Here is a 25,364-nt window from a genome sequence, read left to right as displayed (position 1 = left end):
TGTATAAACGCTTTTATGCACAAATATTGATATTGACAAATATCAATATATATACAGTGGGGCAAAAAAATATTTAGTCAGCCACCAATTGTGCAAGTTCTCCCACTTAAAAAGATGAGAGAGGCCTGTAATTTTCATCATAGGTACACTTAAACTATGACAGACATATTTTTTATTCATTTATTTGCAAATGGTGGAAAATAAGTATTTGGTCAATAACAAAAGTTTATTTCAATACTTTGTTATATACCCTTTGTTGGCAATGACAGAGGTCAAACGTTTTCTGTAAGTCTTCACAAGGTTTTCACACACTGTTGCTGTTTTTTTGGCCCATTCCTCCATGCAACTCTCCTCTAGAGCAGTGATGTTTTGGGGCTGTTGCTGGGCAACACGGACTTTCAACTCCCTCCAAATATTTTTTATGGGGTTCTGCGGATCAGTCGTTTCTACGGATCAGTCGTCCTGGTCCCTTTGCAGAGAAACAGCCCCAAAGCATGATGTTTCCACCCCCATGCTTCACAGTAGGTATGGTGTTCTTTGGATGCAACTCAGCATTCTTTGTCCTCCAAACACGACGAGTTGAGTTTTTACCAAAAAGTTACATTTTGGTTTCATCTGACCATATGACATTCTCCCAATCTTCTTCTGGATCATCCAAATGCTCTCTAGCAAACTTCAGACGGGCCTGGACATGTACTGGCTTAAGCAGGGATACACGTCTGGCACTGCAGGATTTGAGTCCCTGGTGGCGTAGTGTGTTACTGATGGTAGGCTTTGTTACTTTGGTCCCAGCCCTCTGCAGGTCATTCACTAGGTCCCCCCATGTGGTTCTGGGATTTTTGCTCACCGTTCTTGTGATAATTTTGACCCCACGGGGTGAGATATTGCGTGGAGCCCCAGATCGAGGGAGATTATCAGTGGTCTTGTGTGTCTTCCATTTGCTAATAATTGCTCCCACAGTTGATTTCTTCAAACCAAGCTGGTTACCTATTGCAGATTCAGTCTTCCCAGCTTGGTGCAGGTCTACAATTTTGTTTCTGGTGTCCTTTGGCTGGTCTTGGCCATAGTGGAGTTTGGAGTGTGACTGTTTGAGGTTGTGGACAGGTGTCTTTTATACTGATAACAAGTTCAAACAGGTGCCATTAATACAGGTAACGAGTGGAGGACAGAGGAGCCTCTTAAAGAAGAAGATACAGGTCTGTGAGAGCCAGAAATCTTGCTTGTTTGTAGGTGACCAAATACTTATTTTCCACCATAATTTGCATTTAAATTCATTAAAAATCCTACAATGTGATTTTCTGGATTTTTTTTTCTCATTTTGTCTGTCATAGTTGAAGTGTACCTATGATAAATTACAGGCCTCATCTTTTTAAGTGGGAGAACTTGCACAATTGGTGGCTGACTAAATACTTGTTTGCCCCACTGTAACTAGTTAGAAACTTGAAGAAATGTGCACTAGTCTAGTATTGACATAGTGTATCAAGCTGTCAATGGTGATTTTGAATAGGCAAACAGTAAATGTGTCCGTTTTCAATAGTAATTAAAGGGTTTATGTAGGAAATGAAAAGGGATTAGGAGCAATTCAGTAGTGACAACACTACCCACACAAATGGCAGTATAAATTCAATAGAGATTGAGTAGGCATACAACAGCAAGGTGTAGGCATTACGTAGTAATTCAATAGTGAACATGTAGGAATTTTGTTGGTATGTGAAGGTTTTAAGACAGGCCTGGGAAACTCCAGTCCTCAGGGGCTTGATTGGTGACTTTTTCCCCAGCCCCAATAATCAACTACTCATGATGTTCAGTTAAAAGTGCAATTAGTTTAAATCACCAGTAGGTTTGTATAGATCTTGTGTATTAGTGATTAAGTAGGGCGGGCGTTAGGACTAAATAACATTAGTGGAGGAACCCGCACTAACGCCCTGGATCAGAGCTAGGGCAGGCACACCTCTGCATGCCACTCATCAATAGAAGTGATGCTGCAGGACTGACATGTTACGTCTTCCAACATCAACTCAGACAATGGCTCCTTGTCAAGAATGACAACATAACTGAAGTAGTTCAACAGAACTTATGTACGGCAAATGTTTTTGGCACCATTCCTTTCCCAACTCTTCCATTTGAGTGTCAGCAAAATAGCCTGCTACTGAATTATTTCCCATGAATGCAAGAATCTAGGCTTTTAGGCTACCAGTGTTTGTGCTACTGCGATCATCAGCTGTTAACCATATCATTGCCCTCTTCCACTCTTATAATGGAAAAAACAAAGCAGTCGCCATAGAATCATTACAACATCAGTTTTATTATAGGGTGTAAAAAAGCATGAAATCAATCAGAATGTTGGTTGAACCATTATAAAAGCCCACACAGCTTTTAGGCGAGTGTGACTATATGTACAATAAGAAAAAGAGATGCGATTTGTGCACTTTACTGCATGCACCCATCCATTCCTCACTACCCATCATATTTTCACATACAGTTTCAAGAAAAAGTATGTGAACCCTTTGGAGTTACCTGGATTTCTGCAAAATTGGTCATCAAATCTGATCTGATCTTCATCTAAGTCACAACTGACAAACACAGTCTGCTTAAACTAATAACACACACATTATTGTATACATAATTGAAACATTCACAGTGTAGGTTGGAAAAAGTATGTGACTAATGACTTGTCCAAAAGCTAATTGGAGTCAGGAGTCAGCTAACCTGTAGTCCAATCAATGAGACGAGATTGGAGATGTTGGTTAGAGCTGCCTTGCCCTATAAAAAACAATCACAAAATTTGAGTTTGCTATTAATAAGCATTGCCTGATGTGAACCATACATCGAACAAAAGAGATCTCAGAAGACCTACGATTAAGAATTGTTCACTTGCATAAAGCTGGAAAGGGTTACAAAAGTATCTCTAAAAGACTTGATGTTCATCAGTCCACGGTAAGACGTTGTTGAAAAAAGTTCTGCACTGTTGCTACTCTCCCTAGGATTTGCCGTCCTGCAAAGATGACTGCAAGAGCACAGCGCAGAATGCTCAATGAGGTTAAGAAGAATCCTAGTGTCAACTAAAGACTTACAGAAATCTCTGGAACATGCTAACATCTCTGTTGACGAGTCTACGAAATGGAAAACACTAAACAAGAATAGTGTTCAGGGGAAGACACCACAGAAGAAGCCACTGCTGTCCAAAAAAAAACATTGCTGCACATCTAAAGTTTGCAAAAGTGCACCTGGATGTTCCACAGCGCTACTGGCAAAATATTCTGTGGACAGATTAAACTACAGTTTAGTTGTTTGGAAGGAACACACAACACTATGTATGGAGAAAAAAAGGCAAAACACACCATTATAAAAACCTCATCCCAACTGTAAAGTATGGTGGAGGGAGCATCATGGTTTGGAGCTGCTTTGCTGCCTCAGGGCCTGGACAGCTTGCTATCATCGACGGAAAAATGAATTCCCAAGTTCAGCCTAACATTCTTCTGCAAAATGTCTTGATATCTATCCGCCAACTGAAGCTCTGCAGAAGTTGGGTGATGTAACAGGACAACGACCCAAAACACAGAAGTAAATCAACAACAGAATGGCTTCAACAGTGGCCCAGTCATTGTCCTGACCTCAACCTGATTTAGATGCTGTGGCATGACCTCAAGAGAGCAGTTCACACCAGACATCCCAAGAATATTGCTGAACTGAAACAGTTTTGTAAAGAGGAATGGTCCAAAATTCCTCCTGACCGTTGTGCTGGTCTGATCAGCAACTATAGAAAATCTTTGGTTGAGGTTATTGTTGCCAAAGGAGGGTCAACCGGTTATTAAATCCAAGGGTTCACATACTTTTTACACGCTGGTCTGTGAATGTTTACATGGTGTGTTCAATAAATACATGAAAACGCATAATTGTTTGTGTGTTACATGTTTGTCTATTGTTGTGACCTAGATGAAGATCAGATCAAATTTTGTGACCAATTTATGCAGAAATCCAGGTATTTCCAAAGGGTTCACATACTTTTTCTTGCCACATCCCCCGATTTCTGACAATTCCTTTGCTAATCCAGAAGCTGGTTTCCACACCTGCACCAAAAGTCCTCGCTCCCAGGCACCTAGTCTCTGTTATCAGCCAATCAGATGGCTGTCTCACCCCACTCAGCCAATTACAAGCCAGTGTCAAATGGCACCCTATTCCTTATATAGCACACTACTTTTTACCAGAGCCCTATGGGCCCTGGTCAACAGTAGTGCACTATAAAGGGAATTGTCCAGAGTCTCAGTGCGGGGACTGTGTGCTGGCGCCGGGGGAGTCTGAGCAATCCACCTTTATCCTGGCTTCCAGCAAGATGGGGGAGGCGGAAGAAGAGGGAGGGAGCACCCCACTCTTACTTTCCAGAGAGGAGGACGAGGGGAGGGACACCACAATGTACTTCTGGAGGGGTCGCGACCCCCCCAGGCCGCCGGACCCTCCGGACTCCAGCTTGACCAGAGGCTGCAGCGTGGAGGTAGCGCTGGCGACCGTACTGGTCACTGAGGAGGAAGTCCGAGTGATCACCTAAAGTAAAGGAGAGGGGAATATTACATTTCACATCACCACTACTAGGGCATCTAGATAATGATTTTTTTTTAGAGAAACTTAAATGTTGATTAAAAGGTGAATTTATGGGATATCAATGACTGTATATTAAATGTTTATTTACGACCACAACTTATACAGCATCAGTCAAATGTTTTGGGCACAACTTCTCATTCCAGGATTTTTTTATTTAAAAAAATATATATTTTCTACATTGTAGAATAATAGTGAACACATCAAAACTATGAAATAGCATGGAATCATGTAGTAACCAAAAAAGTGTTAAACAAATCAAAATAGATTTTAGATTCTTCAAAGTAGCCACCCTTCCCTTGATGACAGCTTTGTATTCTCTCAAACAGCTTCATGAGGTAGTCACCTGAAATGCTTTTCCAACAGTCTTGAAGGACTTCCCACATATGCTGAGCACTTGTTGGCTGCTTTTCCTTCACTCTGCGGTCCAACTCATCCCAAACCATCTCAATTTGGTTGAGTGATGTGTAGGCCAGGTCATCTAATGCAGCACTCCATCACTCTCATTCTTGGTCAAATAGCCCTTACACAGCCTGGAGGTGTGTTGGGTCATTGTCCTGTTGAAAAATAAAAAAATAGTCCCACTAAACGCAAACCAGATGGGATGGTGTATCGCTGCAGAATATTGTGGTAGCCATGCTGGTTTAAGTGTGCCTTGAAGTCTAAATAAATCACTGACAGTGTCACCAGCAAAGCACCATCACACCTCCTCCTGACATGCTTCACGGTGGGAACAACACATGCTGAGATAAGACCGTTCCCCTGCTCCGCATCTCACAAAGACACCGCAGTTGGAACCAAAAACCTCAAATTTGGACTCATCAGACCAAAGGACAGATTTCCACCGGTCTAATTTTCCATAGCTTGTGTTTCTTGGCCCAAGCAAGTCTCTTCTTATCATTGGTGTCCTTTAGTTGTGGTTTCTTTGCAGCAATTCGACCATAATGGCCTGATTCACAGTCTCCTCTGAACAGTTGATGTTGAGATGTGTCTGTTACTTGAACTCTGTTAAGCATTTATTTGGGCTGCAATTTCTGATGCTGGTAACTCTAATGAACTTATCCTCTGCAGCAGAGGTAACTCTGGGTCTCCCTTTCCTGTGGCGGTCCTCATGAGAGCCAGTTTCATCATATCGACTGCACTATTTGCGACTGCACTTGAACAAAGTTCTTGAAATGTTACGGATTGACTGACCTTCATGTTTTATAGTAATGACGGACTGTAATTTCTCTTTGTTTATTTGAGTTGTTCTTGCCATAATATGGACTTGGTCTTTTACCAAATAGGGCTATCTTCTGTATACCACCCCTACCTTGTCATAACACAATTGATTAGCTCAAACTCAATAAGAAGAAAATAAATGAACTTAACAAAGCACACCTGTTAATTGAAATGCATTCCAAGTGACTACCTCATGAAGCTGGTTGAGAGAATGCCATTAGTGTGCAAACCTGTCATCAAGGCAAAGGGTGGCTACTTTGAAGAATCTCAAATATAAAATACGTTGATTTGTTTAACACTTTTTTGGTTACTACATGATTCCATATGTGTTAGGTTTGATGTCTTCACTATTATTCTACAATGTAGAAAATAGTAAAAATAAAAAGCCTTGAATGAGTAGGTGTTTCCAAACTTTTGACTGGTACTATATCTGGTGAATCTAGGAGGACAGAGTGAATACTATTTATGCTCTTAAATACAATAGTCTTTGTTACTATTTCAAAGAAAACAAAAACAACAAAACTGCCGTCCACAGTACCTGCTGGGTGGAAGATGATCCTGAGCTGGTTGCCATGACGATGTACTTGGTTGCTGGGGGCGATGGCTGTGTTGGGGTGCCTGGTCGGGTGGACATGAGGGTGAGGGAGCTGGGTACCTTGATGATGCTGGGGGTACGGGACCCCCCTGACCCTCCTATTCCGCTCTGAGACACTGTTAGGGTGGGCCGAGGCTGCTACACAGAAACAGAACCAGTAGAACTTCAGATTGGGTTTTGTTACGTTACTTTACACTAACAGGATGAAGTTGCTGATATTGTCAGTCACTTTGTTTTTCAATGAAGATAATTGGAATTTGAATTTACATATTTTTTACACTGACATTTACATAAAATGTGATGTTTACCTAACACTAAGCCGGGTCAATAGATGTTGACATCCATGTGCCCTACCTGTGTGATGGTGAGTGTGGTTCTGTTGACCTGCTGGGCCTGTAGTGCTGCCTGGGCCCTGGCCTTGACCACATGAGAACACAGCATGGGCCCCAAGTAACCGTAGTCAGCCCGGTACTGCTCCACGTTGTCAGGCAGGGGACGAGCTTTAGCGATGACGCTGGCACAGTGTTTCTGAGAGAGAAGAGGATATTAGTCAAGTATCTCTGTATCTCTCACAGATGGGTATGTGACTTTAAAGGACAGTTTCCTGGACACAGATTAAAAAGCATGTCCAGAACTAGGTTTCCTCTGTGTCTAGGAAACTGGCCTAAATGTACTGTAATGAAGAGGTGTCTATAATACTGTGTGTTGTCTATGGTCTTATGTTGTGTTAACAATCAGGTTCATTGAGTATTACAATTTGAGTTAACAATAATGAGCAGAACAATAAGTTTGGCTCCTCACCAGTAGAAGGCTTTGGACGTGGTCTGCTCCTATCTTATCAATGTTGGAGACAACAGGTCCATCAGACACAGCTTTGATACGAGCTCCTTCTACAGTGAGCCTGGGCAGGATCAACGTCTTGATCACCTGAAGAGAGTGAGAAGAGGGAGGTAGATAGAAAGAGAGGGGAACATAAAATTCAACATACCATTTTGTGAATTCTTGGTTGGTGAGCGGATCCCAGACCTTACAACCATAAAGGGCAATGGGTTATATAACTGATTAGGATCTGGCTAAAAATACTTGAATCAGTTGTAGAACCCATTGCCTTTTATGGTTGTGAGGTCTGGGATCCGCTCACCAACCAGAATTCACAGAATGGGACAAACACCAAATTGAGACTTTGCATGCAGAATTCTGTAAAAATATCCTATGTGTACAATGTAAAACACCAAATAATGCATGCAGAGCAGAATTAGGCTGATACCTGCTAATTATCAAAATCCAGAAAAGAGCAGTTAAATTCTATGACCACCTAAAAGGAAGCGATTCCCAAACCTTACATAACAAAGCCATCACCTACAGAGATGAACCCAGAGAAGAGTCCCCTAAGCAAGCTGGTCCTGCGGCTCTGTTCAAACTCAAACAGACCCCAAAGCCCCAGGACAGCAACACAATTAGACCTAGCTAAATCATGAGAAAACAAAAAGAGAATTACTTGACACATTGGAAAGAATTGACCAAAAAACAGAGCAAACTGGAATGCTATTTGTTTCTAAATAGAGAGTACACATTGGCAAGACACCTGACCACTGTGACTGACCCAAACTTAAGGAAAGCTTTGACTATGTACAGACTCAGTGAGCATAGCCTTGCTATTGAGAAAAGCCGCCGTAGGCAGACCGAAAGGTTGTCAGCTCCGAAAGTAACCGAAAGGTTGTCAGCTCGGGATTCGATCTAGCAAGGTAAAAATCGGTTGTTCTGCCCCTGAACAAAGCAGTTAACCCACTGTTCCTCGGCCGTCATTGTAAATAAGAATTTGTTAACTGACTTGCCTAGTTAAATAAAGGTGAAATAAAAAAATACCACAGCAGCAAGATTTGTGACCTGTTGCGACAAGAAAAGGGCAACCAGTGAAGAACATGTTTATTTATTTACTTGAACTATTTGCACATCGCTACAACAGTGTATGTAGCCACAATATGACATTTGTAATGTTTACTGTCCAATGGCGGCTTTACACCACTCCAGCCGACGCTTGGCATTGCGCATGGTGATCTTAGGCTTGTGTGTGGCTGCTTGGCCATGGAAACCCATTTCAGGAAGCTCCTGACTAACAGTTCTTGTGCTGACGTTGCTTCCAGGGGTAGTTTGGAACTCGGAAGTGAGTGTTGCAACCGAGGACAGACAATTTTATTGTGTTACGCGCTTCAGCACTCGATGGGCCCGTTCTGTGAGCTTGTGTGGCCTATCACTTTGCGACTGAGCCATTGCTTCTCCTAGAGTTGGCCCGGGATAGCTCTAGAAGGGCAGAATTTTTACGAACTGACTTGTTGGAAAGGTGGCATCCTATGACGGTGCCACTTTGAAAGTCACTGAGCTCTTTAGTAATGCCATTCAACTGCCAATGTCTGTCTTTGGAGATCGCATGGCTGTGTGCTCGATTTTATACACCGGTCAGCAACGGGTTTGGCTGAAATAGACAAATCCAGTAATTTGAAAGGGTGTCCACATACTTTTGTATGTTTCCCATGCCAATAAGGCACTTTGAATTGAAGAGAGAGAAAATACTATAGGGAGAGAACATTTCTTCAAGTGTGCAAGAGACAAATGCACAACTCACGTCAGGTCCTAGTTCAGACAGTCCAGCGATACAGCCGTAGCGTGTCGTCCACTGAGTCTTGTCATCCAACCAGCTCTGAGAGAAATAGATGGAAGGTGATGTTCATGGCTAATAATAATACCACCACTTATTGTCTCAATCCCAGTATTATATGTTTAATGAAATGGTGTTCATTTATTTTTTTACAAAAGTCACACACACACACCCTGATAAATCGGATGCATCTCCACATACCTTGGTGAAGGTCTTAGTGATGCGCGACTGGATGTTGTTGGTGGTGGTGCTGAAGGTCTTACAGCTCTGGGCCATCAGACGGGCAGCGAAGTCCCTCAGAGCCCAGTGGTTGTCCACGTCAGGCCGCAAACACAGCTGCTTACTCACTATACACGTCACCACCGCTGGGATCAACTCATGCAGCTAGACCATCACCAGGAAACCAAGAGAGGGACACATTCATGTGATCAGCACTGAGTTGAGGACTGTCTGTATTGAAATACTCTATAAAGTTTGTTATGATTATATTAAGATTTGGTTTTCAGTTTGTGTGTAATATTGATCTGCGTCATAGTTCGGTTTAATGCGTTTCGATTTAATTTTCAGTTGACTTTGTATGATTTTTAGCTGTGTTAGAATTTGACAGAATCGGAATCATGGCGGCTCTTACATATTTCTCTAGGTAGAGAGTGGGGTTGTCCATGAGGGCCTTAACCATCCTCATCAGGTAGATGAGCAGGGCCAGGTTGTTCTGCACCACGTTCACACGGACCTGGAGAAGAAAGGCCATTCCAGAAATATTTTTTATGACATAAGGGACTGAAACATCATATTTAACTAATTGTTGTTAAAAACAGTAAGAGAGAAACATATCTTGTCAGCTGGATCAAGAGATGGTAAAGAAGCGGGCATAGATTTGGCCACATCCTTAAAAAGTACAGTAAATCCAGAGGGGATTGCATCAATAATGATCATAGCAATGAATGACAGATCTCTTGCATTTTATCATCACAAACCTGACATTTTTAAAGAGACAGTGTACAATTTTCATGTAATGCATCCCAATCGGAAAATTGTGCTTTTACACAATGTAGAGAACCGTTTAGAAATTACAGCACTGTTGCACATAGTCCCCCAATTTTAGGGGACCAAAAGTATTGTGACAAATTAACTTACAAACCTTTCGCTACACCCGCAATAACATCTGCTAAACACGTGTATGTGATCAATAAAATGTGATTTGATGTAGTCAAAAGTTTAGTATTTGGTCCAATATTCCTAGCACGCAATGAATATATCAAGCTTGTGACTACAAACTTGTTGGCTGCATTTGCTGTTTGTTTTGGTTGCGTTTCAGATTACTTTGTGCCCAATAGAAATTAATGGCATTTAAGTGTCATTTTGAAGTCACCTTTATCGTAAATAAGAATATAATATGTTTCTAAACACTTCTGCATTAATGTGGATGCTACCATTATTACGGATACCGCTGAATGAATCCTGAATAATGACGAGTGAGAAAGTTAAACGCACAAATATCATACCCCCAAGACATGCTAACCTCTCACCATTACAATAACAGGGGAGGTTAGCATTATATATCCCCATTACAATAACAGGGGAGATTAGCATACCTCCAAGACATGCTGACCTCTCACCATTACAATAACAGGGGAGGTTCGCATTTTATATCATACCCCCAAGACATGCTAACCTCTCACCATTACAATAACAAGGGAGGTTAGCATACCCCCAAGACATGCTGACCTCTCACCATTACAATAACAGGGGAGGTTAGCATTTTATATCATACCCGCAAGACATGCTAACCTCTCACCATTACAATAACAGGGGAGGATAGCATTTTATATCCCCATTACAATAACAGGGGAGGTTAGCATTTTTTTCTGGGGGGGTATGATAGATTCAAACATATATTTTACCCTCTAGTTAACTGTTGAGCTATTATTAGCATGTAGGCTATTACTGTTTGTCATCTCATGTCCCAAAAAATACATCACCGACACTCGCAAACAAGGCCATAAAGTTGATTTACTTTTTTCAAACGATTCATATAATTAAACTATTATTTTCAACGAAACAAACTATTAACTTTGCCATTGCATTAGTTGGTATTCGGTTCAATTGTGTTGTATCGAATCATGTGAATCAAAATAAGTGAATCGTGAACATTCATTTTAGTAAAAAAGATTAGAGGTAGCCTTTCTTTTGGATTATGTGGCTTCAAAACTTGTTTTGTAGATACTTACAGTTGATTTGGGCATCCAATGTAGGGGATATTGCAACTCAATAGATGCTTATCAGCCTGCAAAGTAAACACCTATAAGGTAGCTAAGATAAATATGACTAAACTAGAAAAGGTACATTTTCATGAACAACATGTGTGGGCATGCTTCAGCTGAATAAAGTGACTTGTAGCCTACCATAGCCATTTGACATATTGAATAAGTGAATTATTTCTAAAGGCATAAAACGTATTTGTTTGTAATGTTGCAGTGTTTTACATCAAGGGTGGTCAACCATCCCTCGTGAGATCTAATGGGTGTGCAGGCTTTCATTTCTGTCCCCCTCTAACAAACCACATTTGTGACTCACTGAATTCAGTCTTTCTGCTTTGGAAGTTGATAAACTTGTAAACTCACTTTTGAGAAAAGGGCCTTTGAATGTTTTGGTACCTACGGGAGAGCTCTCCTTTGTCTACACCCATTCAGCATTGTTCACACACTCTTAAGCCAGCACCACCCATCTCTTCAAGGAGTCACATGTGAGGTCATGTGCTAAACAGTGAGTAGTGTAGTAAAGATTAAGACTAAATGAGTAAAAGTAGTAGCCTACAATAAGGAACAATTCCAGGTAAACAGAAACAGCCCCACCCATCTCTTTAAGGATTCACATGAGGTCATGTGCTAAACAGTGAGCCTACAATAAGGAAAAATGTCAGGTAAACAGCAAGTGTCCCGACATAAATATTTGATAAATATTAGATGACGCTTACACAGACACACTAAATTGATGGGTCATGTGAAATAAATGCTATGACCCCCAGCCACATCCAGTGGTGGAAAAAGTACTAAATTGTCATGCTTGAGTAAAAGTAAAGTAAAAGAAGTAAAAGATACCTTACTAGAAAAATTACTGGAGTAAAAGTAAAAGTCACCCAGTAAAATACTACTAGAGCAAAAGTATTTTGTTTAAAACAATTGGAATTGCTAAAATCTACTTAAGTATCAAAAGTAAAAATATATTTTTTTTTCATTGACGGATAGCCAGGGGCACACTCCAACACTCAGACATAATTTACAAACAAAGCATTTGTGCTTAGTGAGTCTGCCAGATCAAATGCAGTACGGATGACCAGGGATGTACTTTTGGGTGTCAGGGAAAATGTATGGAGTAAAAAGTACATCATTTTAATTCAGAATGTAGTGAAGTAAAAGTTGCCAAAACCATAAATAGTAATGTACAGATACCCCCCCAAAAATACTTAACTAGTACTATAAAGTATTTTTACTGAAGTATTTTTGACCACTGCCCAAATGCCTTCCCCCCCTGTACATTAGCATACTTTATATACTGTTACACACACACTTATCACATAGTATTCCATACATAAGTTAAGGCCATGCAACCTGAGTTTAAACCTCAGTGAGGTGCTCATGTACAGTACATAAACAGATGCATGCGCCATATATTTATGTGGTGGACACTTGATATTGTGGTATGTCACAAAACTATGTTACGACCACACATATCAATATTAATTGTATATATCAATGTCTTGCTAAGTGGATGGGTCTCTGCAGAAGCTGTAAACGGTACAGTCAAATGGTTACTTGCATAGTAGCAATATCAGAAATAGAAAGTGTCAATATAAATAACATTATACAGTATGTACAAGAACATTATCAATATCAGTGATAGATGAGGTAGTTATATGCATACAATCAGGGGAAAAGTGGCTGAGCAGCAGGATAAAAAAGAAAAATAGTAGCAGCAACGTATGGTGTGCATGTTAGGAGAGAGTCATTTGAATAGAGGCACTGCAGATAGTGCTGATGACTGGTCCGTCAGAACCACGCATGAACAAGGGAATGTTTTAGGCCTTTTCGGAGAGCCTGTTTCTGTCCTGCCCTTGACTTTGGTGCAGGGCATGTGATGTCCATAGCCTCTTCATCGCAAAACTCCCTGATCTTCTCAAAAAGTACAGAGTCAGATGTCGTTGCCAGTCATAGCTTTCCACCAGCACCGTATCACCCTCCAGTCCAACATCACTAACATTACACACAGTTCATACACGCATGTTAATGTTAGCTAGCAAGCCAGCTATCTAACCTCAGCTAACATTAGCTAGCTAACAGCAAGCTTTAACTTGGGGTCTTTTCTTTAACAGTAGACATGTAATGTTAATGTTAGCTAGCTAAACATTGAACTATCATCCCAAACCATAGAGTAATAGCAATACAAACCGATTTTCATAGCTAGCCAAATAGGTTCACTGTTAGCTAGCAAGCCAGCCATCGAACTTCAACTAGCTAGGTAACAGCAAGCTTTAACTTGCAATGAAAACAACTTTGACAAAATTAGAAATGTATAATATCAAACTGTAACTAGACTCTTACCCGTCCGTATACATGGATGAAAGCTTCACGGCAAACTGCAACCCCTTTCATTAAATAAGACGTCCTGTGTCATTTCTGTTTTGTATGTACAGCTTGCTTGGCCCACTGTTTTTGTGTCAAGTCACTCTGGTTCACACTGACCGTGTGCAATGCGTGTGCAAAGAAGCATCTTAAGCTTTAGCCCCCACCCAAACTCTGACCATTTTACTCGCCCTAACAGAGCCCTAACAGAGCTAGTTAGGCTGTTTTCATGTTATCCAGAGCGTTGGTGACTAACTGTGCTCCTGGCAACAATTTAATTATGCTATTTTGCCGAATTTTACTGACAGCGGCCATATTCAACCGGTACTGAGCATTCGCATATTCATCAGTTATTCTGCACTCTGGTACACTTAGAGGAGAGTGATCTGAAACAGTTGTTGCAGTGATGTTCTATTGAAATAGATACTTGCATACTGGAGATTTTTGTTAAGTTTTAATACGCAAAACATAAAAAAAATGTTGTGACTTGCGACATACGCCTAGTTTCCTGAAACGGGTCACATTTTAGAAATGAGCTGCTCACCGGATCTTGATAAAGTGTCTCTGATGTGTTGAGCATTACTTGAGCAAAAGCTTGCGCACCCAGTAGGTCTCCAGACTGAGGGTTGATCATGTTTCATACAGTTGCCTAAGAGGTATTCTACTTTGGGTGGGTGCCTTACTCTACGACAGGACATGTGATCCAAGAGCAGCATCCCAGTGTCGATATTATGCTTGCTTTTAAAAAAGTACAGTGCCAGTCAAAAGTTGACACCTACAGTCGTGGCCAAAAGTTGAGAATTACACAAATATTCATTTTCACAAAGTCTGCTGCCTCAGTTTGTATGACGTCAATTTGCATACACAACAGAATGCTATGAATAGTGATCAGATGAATTGCAAAGTCCCTCTTTGCCATGCAAATGAACTGAATACCCAAAAAACATTTTGACGGCATTTCAGCCCTGCCACAAAATGACCAGCTGACATGTCAGGGATTCTCTTGTAAACACAGGTGTGAGTGTTGACGAGGACAAGGCTGGAGATCACTCTGTCATGCTGATTGAGTTCGAATAACAGACTGGAAGCTTCAAATGAGGGTGTTGCTTGGAATCATTGTTCTTCCTCTGTCAAACATGGTTATCTGCAAGGAAACACGTGTCGTCATCATTGCTTTGCACAAAAAGGGCTTCACAGGCAAAGATATTGCTGCCAGTAAGATTGCACCTAAATCAAACATTTATCGCATCGTCAAGAACTTCAAGGAGAGCGGTTCAATTGTTGTGAAGAAGGCTTCAGGGCGCCCAAGAAAGTCCAGCAAGCGCCAGGACCATCTCCTAAAGTTGATTCAGCTGCGGGATCAGGGCACCACCATAGCTTGCTCAGGAATGGCAGCAGGCAGGTGTGACTGCATCTGCACGCACAGTGAGGCGAAGACCTTTGGAGGATGGCCTGGTGTCAAGAAGGGCAGCAAAGAAGCAACTTCTCTCCAGGTAAAACATCAGGGACAGACTGATATTCTGCAAAAGGTACTTGGATTGGACTGCTGAGGACTGGGGTAAAGTCATTTTCTCTGATGAATCCCCTTTCCGATTGTTTGGGGCATCCGGAAAAAAAGCTTGTCTGGAGAAGACAAGGTGAGCGCTACCATCAGTCCTGTGTCATGCCAACAGTAAAGCATCCTGAGACCATTCGTGTGTGGAGTTGCTTCTCAGCCAAGGGAGTCGGGGCTCACTCACAATTTTGCCTAAGAACAAAGCCATGAATGAAGAATGGTACCAACACATCCTCTGAGAGCAACTTCTCCCAACCATTCAGGAACAGTTTGGTGACGAACAATGCCTTTTCCAGCATGATGGAGCACCTTACCATAAGGCAAAAGTGATAACTAAGTGGCTCGGGGAACAAAACATCGATATTTTGGGTCCATGGCCAGGAATCGCCCCAGACCTTAATCCCATTGAGAACTTGTGGTCAATCCTCAAGAGGTGGGTGGACAAACAAAAACCCACAAATTCGGACAAACTCCAAGCATTGATTATGCAAGAATGGGCTGCCATCTGTCAGAATGTGGCCCAGAAGTTAATTGACAGCATGCCAGGGCAGATTGCAGAGGTCTTGAAAAAGATGGGTCAACACTGCAAATACTGACTTTTTGCATCAGCTTCATGTAATTGTCAATAAAAGCCTTTGACACTTATGAAATGCTTATAATCATACTTCAGTATTCCATATTAACATCTGACAAAAATATCTAGACACTGAAGCAGCAAACTTTGTGGAAATTAATATTTGTGTCACTCTCAAAACTTTTGGCCACAACTTTACACATTCCAGGGTTTTTCTATATATATATTTTTTTAAACTAATTTCTACGTTGTAGAAAAATAGTGAAGACATCAAAACTATGAAATAACTCATATGGAATCATGTAGTAACCAAAAAAAGTGTTAAACAAATCAAAATATATTTTTCTTCAAAGTAGCCACATTTTTCCTTGACAGCTTTGCACACTCTTGGCATTCTCTCAACCAGCTTCATGCGGTAATCATCTGGGATGAATTTCAATTAATAGGTGTGCCTAAGTTATTTTGTGGAATTTCTTTCCTTCTTAATGCCTTTGAGCCGATCAGTTGTGTTGTGACAAGGTAGGGGTGGTATACAGAAGATAGCCCTATTTGGTAAAATACCAAGTCCATATTATGGCAAGAACAGCTCAAATAAGTAAAAAGAAATGACAGTCCATTACTTCAAGACATGAAGGTCAGTCAATCCGGAACATTTCAGGTGCAGTCGCAAAAACCATCAAGCTCTATGATCAAACTCTCTCATGAAAACCGCCACAGGAAAGGAAAACCAAGAGTTACCTCTGCTGATGATACGTTCATTAGAGTTACCAGCCTCAGACATTGCAGCCCAAATAAATACTTCACAGAATTCAAGTAACAGACACACCTCAACATCAACTGTTCATAAGAATCCGGCCTTTATGATCGAATTGCTGCAAAGAAACTATTACTAAAGGACACCAACAGAAAGAAGAGAATTGCTTGGGACAAGAAACACGAGCAATGAACATTAGAACGGTGGAAATCTGTCCTTTGATCTGATTAGTCCAAATTTGAGATTTTTGGTTCCAATCGCCGTGTCTCTGTGGTTCCCACCGTGAAGCATGGAGGAGGTGGTGTGATGGTGCTTTGCTGGTGACACTGTCTGTGATTTATTTAGAATTCAAGGCACACAACCAGCATGGTTACCACAGCATTCTGCAGCGATACACCATTCCATCTGGTTTGGGCTTAGTGGGACTATCATTTGTTTTTAACAGGACAATGACACAAAACACACCTCCAGGTTGTGTAAGGGCTATTTGACCAAGGAGAGTGATGGAGTGCTGCATCAGATGACCTGGCCTCCACAATCACCCGACCTCAACCAAATTAAGATGGTTTTGGGATGAGTTGGACTGCAGAGTGAAGAAAAAGCAGCCAACAAGTGATAATCATATGTGGGTACTCCTTCAAGAACGCTGGGAAAGCATTCCAGGTGAAGCTGGTTGAGAGAATGCCAAGTGTGTGTAAAGCTGTCATCAACACAAAGGGTGGCTACTTTGAAGAATCTTAAATATAAATATATATTTTGATTTGTTTAAAGCTTTTTTGGTTACTACATGCTATCATGTCTTCACTATTATTCTACATTCTACATTCTACATTCGACTCATTCAGGACTATCTGTAATCAAGGTAGCATCCACATTAATGTACAGTGGTTGCTCAACAAAAAATGTAGAGATTATGCAGCAGGATTTAGAGTGTAATTTGTGGTTTAGTACGGTACCCTGTGTCACTGCTTCATTGCTCCAGACCACCACAAGGGGGAGTTAGATCACTGATTATGCTTTTGGGTTCCAAAGCCTAATGTGTCTCTGACCTGACAATGAATGGGTGATAAAAACCAAATAGAAACTGATAATTGTGCACGACTTCAAATTGGAATTTCGATGAACTGAATGATGAGGATGAAGAAGGTGATTTAATTTAGAACAATAGTGTAAGAATTGCTGTTCCTCTGTTCTGCACACACATGATTTTATGAATTCATGAATTAAATCACTTTAGCTGACATGTTGCGGTTCATCTGATGAAGATGCACATGGGCCTATTTATATGAATTCGGAGGGCAGAAATTATTAAATATCAAAGCATTAGACCTTCACACTAAAGGTGTTAGTCACACAAAAGATTCCAGATTGCCTTTTCCGAGCGCTCATCATCTTCAACCATCAGGGAGTCGATGCCTTGAATAGTCTCGCTGGAAATGGAATACCACTGTAGATGCTGTGTTTTTGGTTAATTGCCAGGCGGTATTGGTGGAGTCAGGCGGAGAGCGACCTGTTTAAATGATATGAGGAAAAACTATTCCATTTTATTTGGAATGGCTAGCCAGACAAAATTAAAAAGGTCCTATTGTCTCACCCCATGTTCAATAATGGCCTTTATCCCTTTATTCAGATTACAACCTCTCACTTTTGGTTATTTGAAAACAAAATAATCTCAAAAATAGTTATTTTTTAAACAAGGACTTGAAAATGAGATCATGAACTCTGCAAACTACGTTTCCAGTCAGAGAATGAGAACGGTAAATTGCTAATTAATAGCCCACCCATTATTATATTATTATTATAGCCCACCCATTATGGGCTATAAGCAGGACAAAAGACTCTTGCCAAGGAGGGTAGGGGGAGAATTGTATCATTACGGAGTTATGTTTTCAGTTGATGCCAAACAAGTTCGATTGGGTTTAAATCAAGAGACCTACATGAAGAGATGACAAATATAGTTTTAGATATACTGTAGTTCTACCGTAGGTGTTGTAGGTCTTTTATTAATTTATTTTATTTAACTTTTATTTTACAACATAAAAGGTCTACTTACTCTGCTGGCATCTTGACCATGTTTATGTCCTCATTTGCAATGCAAACCCGGGCGGCAGTGTGTTAGGACTGTAACCACCAGAGGACTTGAAACTGAACCGGGATGGATCCCGAGGCAAATGTTGCTTCTTTTCATCAACATCTTTATGCTTTCGTTAATAAAATAATGATAAAAATACTCTTGCCAGCTTTGATCCATGCCTCGGCCTGCAGGACGCAAAGTTCTTTGTTTGTCAGATGAATCATTGGGTCGAAACTACACAACAGAACACACATGGTTAATGTTCTGAAAAAATAAATATATTGGTTATGGTTCCCGCGTGCCGCAGCGGTCTAAGGCACTACATCTCGGTGCAAGAGGCATCACTACAGTCCCTGGTTCGATTGCAGGCTGTATCACATCCGGACGCGATTGGGAGTCCCACAGGGCAGCGCACAATTGGCCCAGTGTCATTTGGGTTTTGCAGGGGTAGGCCGTCATTGTAAATAAGAATTTGTTCTGAACTGACCTGCCTAGTTAAATAAAGGTTAAATAATAAATAAATATATAAACTCAGCAAAAAAAGAAGTCCCCTTTTCAGGATCCTGTCTTTCAAAGATCATTTGTAAAAATCCAAATAACTTCACAGATCTTCATTGTAAAGGGTTCCCATCCTTGTTCAATGAACCATAAACAATTAATGACCATGCACCTGTGGAATGGTTGTTAAGACACTAACAGCTTACAGACAGTAGGCAATTAAGGTCACAGTTATGAAAACTTAGGACACTACAGAGGCCTTTCTACTGACTCTGAAAAACACCAAAAGAAAGATGCCCAGGGTCCCTGCTCATCTGTGTGAACGTGCCTTAGGCATGCTGCAAGGAGGCATGAGGACTGCAGATGTGGCCAGGGCAATAAATTGCAATGTCCGTACTGAGACACCTAAGAGAGCACTACAGGGAGACAGGACGGACAGCTGATCGTCCTCGCAGTGGCAGACCACGTGTAACAACACCTGCACAGGATCGGTACATCCGAACATCACACCTGCGGGACAGGTACAGGATGGCAACAACAACTGCCCGAGTTACACCAGGAACCCACAATCCCTCCATCAGTGCTCAAACTATCCGCAATAGGTTGAAAGAGGATGGACTAAGGGCTTGTAGGCCTGTTGTTAGGCAGGTCCTCACCAGACATCACCAGCAACAACGTCGCCTATGGGCACAAACCCACCGTCGCCGGACCAGACAGGACTGGCAAAAAGTGCTCTTCACTGACAAGTTGCGGTTTTGTTTCACCAAGGGTGATGGTCGGATTAGCGTTTATCGTTGAAGGAATGAGCGTTACATCGAGGCCTGTGCTCTGGAGCGGGGTCTATTTGTAGGTGGAGGGTCCGTCACGGTCTGGGGCGGTTTGTCACAGCATCATCGGACTGACCTTGTTGTCATTGCAGGCAATCTCAATGCTGTGCGTTACAGGGAAGACATCCTCCTCCCTCATGTGGTACCCTTCCTGCAGGCTCATCCTGAAATGCATGACAATGCCAACAGCCATACTGCTCGTTCTATGTGTGATTTCCTGCAAGACAGGAATGTCAGTGTTCTGCCATGGCCAGCAAAGAGCCCGGATCTAAATCCCATTGAGCACGTCTGGGACCTGTTGGATCGGAGGGTGAGGGTTAGGGCCATTCCCCCCAGAAATGTCTGGAAACTTGCAGGTGCCTTGGTGGAAGAGTGGGGTAACATCTCACAGCAAGAACTGGCAAATCTAGTGCAGTCCATGAGGAGCTACATTGCAGTACTTAATGCAGCTGGTGGCCACACCAGATACAGACTGTTACTTTTGATTTTGACCCCCCCTTTGTTCAGGGACACAGTATTCAATATATGTTAGTCACATGTCTGTGGAACTTGTTCAGTTTATGTTTCAGTTGTGGAATCTTGTTATGTTCATACAAATATTTACACATGTTAAATTTGCTGAAAATAAACTCATTTGACAGTGAGAGGATGTTTCTTTTTTTGCTGAGTTTATATAAAATATGTCTTACAGAGCCTTTCCATAAGTCCCTTCAACTGTCTTCTCACTGTGATTAGAGCGATGTTGATGTTGTTCCGTGATGCCAGCAGATTCCAGATGGCCTTTGCCGATCGGCCATCATCTTCAACCATCAGTGAGTCGATTGCTTGAATAGTCTTGCTGGAAATTGTAATGAAAAGCACTATACAAAGTAAATGTTTTATTTATTATGGTCTGACATCTCTGTAGAAATGGTGCAATTGTGTAATGTGTTTTGTTTGGTAAATTGTTTGGTAAATATTAATTCACATTTGTGGTGCCACTAAATAAACAATGAATTATTTAAATCAATAATTGTCAATATTGTTATTATTATTTAGGGATGGTGGACAGGGAGTTAAAAAAAATGAACCCCAAAAGGTTCTTCAAGGAACCATTATAAGGGGTTCTTTGAATAACCTTTTTCAAGGGTTCATCGAAGAACTTATAAGAGTTCCACAACAGTTTCAATTTGAAGATCCCCTATAGGATACTCCAGGAACCTTTTCTTTTTAGAGTGTAGGGAGTGTACAGTGTAAATGTCAGTTGGCTTTTCATAGCAGAGCATTTAGAGGTCAAGACAGCAAGTGTGTGAGAGCGAGAGAATATCGAAACACATACAGTAACGCGTGTTAAGGAGTTCTGATCTGTTATCCAACAACTAGTTTAATAGCCTGGCTACCGTGTGAAAATCCCCCCCAACAAGCAATAGACTACCCGCGTGTGGTCAACTATTTCAGCACCGTTTCGCGCTGCTGAGACAAGCAAGACTACTTATTAAACATAAACCTTTTAAAACATTTTTTTTTAAAACCCTGCATTATAATTGTATAAAAGCACCTTAGATATTAATTTAGAATCCTCTAAATGTAAATAGATCTACTACTGTCAAAGGACATTTTATGGATCTGCCAGTATTTCCATTTAGAGATTCCGGTAAAGAAATGTGTGTTTAGAGGGGTAACTTTCTTCACCAGTTGTCTTACCATTTTGTACAATTGTGTGATTAGCCTACTAGTTGGTGTAACTGTAATGTTTAATTCTCTTGAGAGGAATTTTGCTCTTCACTATCACAATATTAAAAACGTTCAAATTCATTAATTAAAATCACTTTAGCCAACATATTGCGGTTCAACTGATGAAGGATTGACTCTATCTATAAGCCCAAATAAGATACACTACAAGAAAGGGAACACATAACTGTAGAAAACGGTTGCAGGTCGGAGGGACATCTAACAAGTGCAGATTGGAGGGCCATCAAGCAAAACAGACCAATGAAGCACGGGTAAACGGCGGGAGTATCTATGACTCTCTTAGGACTAGGTAGGGTAGGGGGCCCACGCCCTCCGCTTCTCCCTTCCCTCGGCAAGGGGTTCAGGGCCAGGAGGGTGGCTTTGGCTCTCGCCCGAGCTCGGATTCCCACATCTCCATGTCGCCTAAGTTGTGCCCGACCGGCTCCATCGCCCCCTTTCCCCGTTAGGCACGGCCGCATGGCGTACCCCCTTTCTCCATAAGGCACAGCCGCATGGCGCACCCTCAATATCAGGGTTCACATGGGCCTATTTATATACAGTGGGGAGAACAAGTATTTGATACACTGCCGATTTTGCAGGTTTTCCCACTTACAAAGCATGTTGAGGTCTGTAATTTTTATCATACAGTGCCTTGCGAAAGTATTCGGCCCCCTTGAACTTTGCGACCTTTTGCCACATTTCAGGCTTCAAACATAAAGATATAAAACTGTATTTTTTTGTGAAGAATCAACAACAAGTGGGACACAATCATGAAGTGGAACGACATTTATTGGATATTTCAAACCTTTTTAACAAATCAAAAACTGAAAAATTGGGCGTACAAAATTATTCAGCCCCCTTAAGTTAATACTTTGTAGCGCCACCTTTTGCTGCGATTACAGCTGTAAGTCGCTTGGGGTATGTCTCTATCAGTTTTGCACATCGAGAGACTGACATTTTTTCCCATTCCTCCTTGCAAAACAGCTCGAGCTCAGTGAGGTTGGATGGAGAGCATGTGACAGCAGTTTTCAGTTCTTTCCACAGATTCTCGATTGGATTCAGGTCTGGACTTTGACTTGGCCATTCTAACACCTGGATATGTTTATTTTTGAACCATTCCATTGTAGATTTTGCTTTATGTTTTGGATCATTGTCTTGTTGGAAGACAAATCTCCGTCCCAGTCTCAGGTCTTTTGCAGACTCCATCAGGTTTTCTTCCAGAATGGTCCTGTATTTGGCTCCATCCATCTTCCCATCAATTTTAACCATCTTCCCTGTCCCTGCTGAAGAAAAGCAAGCCCAAACCATGATGCTGCCACCACCATGTTTGACAGTGGGGATGGTGTGTTCAGCTGTGTTGCTTTTACGCCAAACATAACGTTTTGCATTGTTGCCAAAAAGTTCAATTTTGGTTTCATCTGACCAGAGCACCTTCTTCCACATGTTTGGTGTGTCTCCCAGGTGGCTTGTGGCAAACTTTAAACAACACTTTTTATGGATATCTTTAAGAAATGGCTTTCTTCTTGCCACTCTTCCATAAAGGCCAGATTTGTGCAATATTCGACTGATTGTTGTCCTATGGACAGAGTCTCCCACCTCAGCTGTAGATCTCTGCAGTTCATCCAGAGTGATCATGGGCCTCTTGGCTGCATCTCTGATCAGTCTTCTCCTTGTATGAGCTGAAAGTTTAGAGGGACGGCCAGGTCTTGGTAGATTTGCAGTGGTCTGATACTCCTTCCATTTCAATATTATCGCTTGCACAGTGCTCCTTGGGATGTTTAAAGCTTGGGAAATCTTTTTGTATCCAAATCCGGCTTTAAACTTCTTCACAACAGTATCTCGGACCTGCCTGGTGTGTTCCTTGTTCTTCATGATGCTCTCTGCACTTTTAACGGACCTCTGAGACTATCACAGTGCAGGTGCATTTATACGGAGACTTGATTACACACAGGTGGATTGTATTTATCCTCATTAGTCATTTAGGTCAACATTGGATCATTCAGAGATCCTCACTGAACTTCTGGAGAGAGTTTGCTGCACTGAAAGTAAAGGGGCTGAATAATTTTGCACGCCCAATTTTTCAGTTTTTGATTTGTTAAAAAAGTTTGAAATATCCAATAAATGTCGTTCCACTTCATGATTGTGTCCCACTTGTTGTTGATTCTTCACAAAAAAATACAGTTTTATATTTTTATGTTTGAAGCCTGAAATGTGGCAAAAGGTTGCAAAGTTCAAGGGGGCCGAATACTTTCGCAAGGCACTGTAGGTACACTTCAACTGTGAGAGACGGAATCTAAAACAAAAATCCAGAAAATCACATTGTATGATTTTTAAGTAATCAATTTGCATTTTATTGCATGACATAAGTATTTGATCACCTACCAACCAGTAAGAATTCCAGCTCTCACAGACCTGTTAGTTTTTCTTTAAGAAGCCCCCCTGTTCTCCACTCATTACCTGTATTAACTGTACCCGTTTGAACTCGTTACCTGTATAAAAGACACCTGTCCACACGCTCAATCAAACAGACTCCAACCTCTCTACAATGGCCAAGACCAGAGAGCTGTGTAAGGACATCAGGGATAGAATTGTAGACCTACACAAGGCTGGGATGGGCTACAGGACAATAGGCAAGCAGTTTGGTGAGAAGTCAACAACTGCAATTATTAGAAAATGGAAGAAGTTCAAGATGACGGTCAATCTACCTTGGTCTGGGGCTCCATGCAAGATCTCACCTCGTGGGGCATCAATGATCATTAGGAAGGTGAGGGATCAGCCCAGAACTACACAACAGGACCTGGTCAATGACCTGAAGAGAGCTGGGACCACAGTCTCAAATAAAACCATTAGTAACACAGTACGCCGTCATGGATTAAAATCCTGCAGCGCAGGCAAGGTCCCCCTGCTCAAGCCAGCACATGTCCAGGCCCATCTGAAGTTTGCCAATGACCATCTGGATGATCCAGAGCAGGAATGGGAGAAGGTCATGTGGTCTGATGAGACAAAAATAGAGCTTTTTGGTCTAAACTCCACTCTCTGTGTTTGGAGGAAGAAGAAGGATGAGTACAACCCCAAGAACACCATCCCAACCATGAAGCATGGAGGTGGAAACATCATTCTTTGGAGATTATTTTCTGCAAAGGGGACAGGATGGATGGAGCCATGTATCGCAAGATCTTGGCCAAAACCTCCTTCCCTCAGTAAGAGCATTGAAGATGGGTCGTGGCTGGGTCTTCCAGCATGTCAACTACCCGAAACACACAGCCAGGTGTAAGGAGTGGCTCCGTAAGAAGCAACTCAAGGTCCTGGAGTGGACTAGCCAGTCTCCAGACCTGAACCCAATAGAAAATCCCTGATGCAGTGTGTGCAAACCTGGTTAAGAACTACAGGAAACGTATGATCTCAGTAATTGCCAAATATTAAGTTCAGCTTTTCTGATGTATCAAAAACTTATGTCATGCAATAAAATGCAAATTAATTACTTAAAAATCATACAATGTGATTTTCTGGATTTTTGTTTTAGATTCCGTCCCTCACAGTTGAAGTGTACCTATGATAAAAATGACAGACCTCTACATGCTTTGTAAGTAGGAAAACCTGCAAAATCGGCAGTGTATCAAATACGTGTTCTCCACACTGTAGGTTATGCTGAGTTCGTGCAGATAACCAAGAATTCTAGGCC

The 25,364-nt window shown here is 41.5% G+C and overlaps 1 protein-coding gene across 3 annotated transcripts in view; it reads right to left on the bottom strand.

Annotated features, from left to right (window-relative positions):
* Window positions 1-3,887: 3,887 nt before the first annotated feature.
* Window positions 3,888-25,364, bottom strand: part of LOC110490132 (transcription initiation factor TFIID subunit 6) — a 61,836-nt gene continuing 40,359 nt past the window's right edge. Inside the window, exons 9-15 of one of the 3 annotated variants that reach the window (XM_021563325.2) lie at window positions 9,700-9,801; window positions 9,270-9,452; window positions 9,036-9,110; window positions 7,214-7,339; window positions 6,767-6,940; window positions 6,356-6,550; window positions 3,889-4,542 (exon numbers count right to left, since the gene is read on the bottom strand). In XM_021563325.2, coding sequence (XP_021419000.2) covers window positions 4,264-4,542; window positions 6,356-6,550; window positions 6,767-6,940; window positions 7,214-7,339; window positions 9,036-9,110; window positions 9,270-9,452; window positions 9,700-9,801 — 1,134 coding nt within the window. In that variant the 3' untranslated portion in view covers window positions 3,889-4,263. Of the gene's footprint in view, window positions 4,543-6,355; window positions 6,551-6,766; window positions 6,941-7,213; window positions 7,340-9,035; window positions 9,111-9,269; window positions 9,453-9,699; window positions 9,802-25,364 lie in introns of all 3 variants that reach the window. The other 2 variants (XM_021563326.2, XM_036944437.1) reach the window with 2 other exon arrangements.

The sequence above is a fragment of the Oncorhynchus mykiss genome, chromosome 15 (assembly GCF_013265735.2).
Source record: "Oncorhynchus mykiss isolate Arlee chromosome 15, USDA_OmykA_1.1, whole genome shotgun sequence".
Lineage (NCBI taxonomy): Eukaryota > Metazoa > Chordata > Actinopteri > Salmoniformes > Salmonidae > Oncorhynchus > Oncorhynchus mykiss.
Note: the sequence above shows the minus strand (reverse complement) of the source record. Positions and strands in the feature narration are given on the sequence as shown.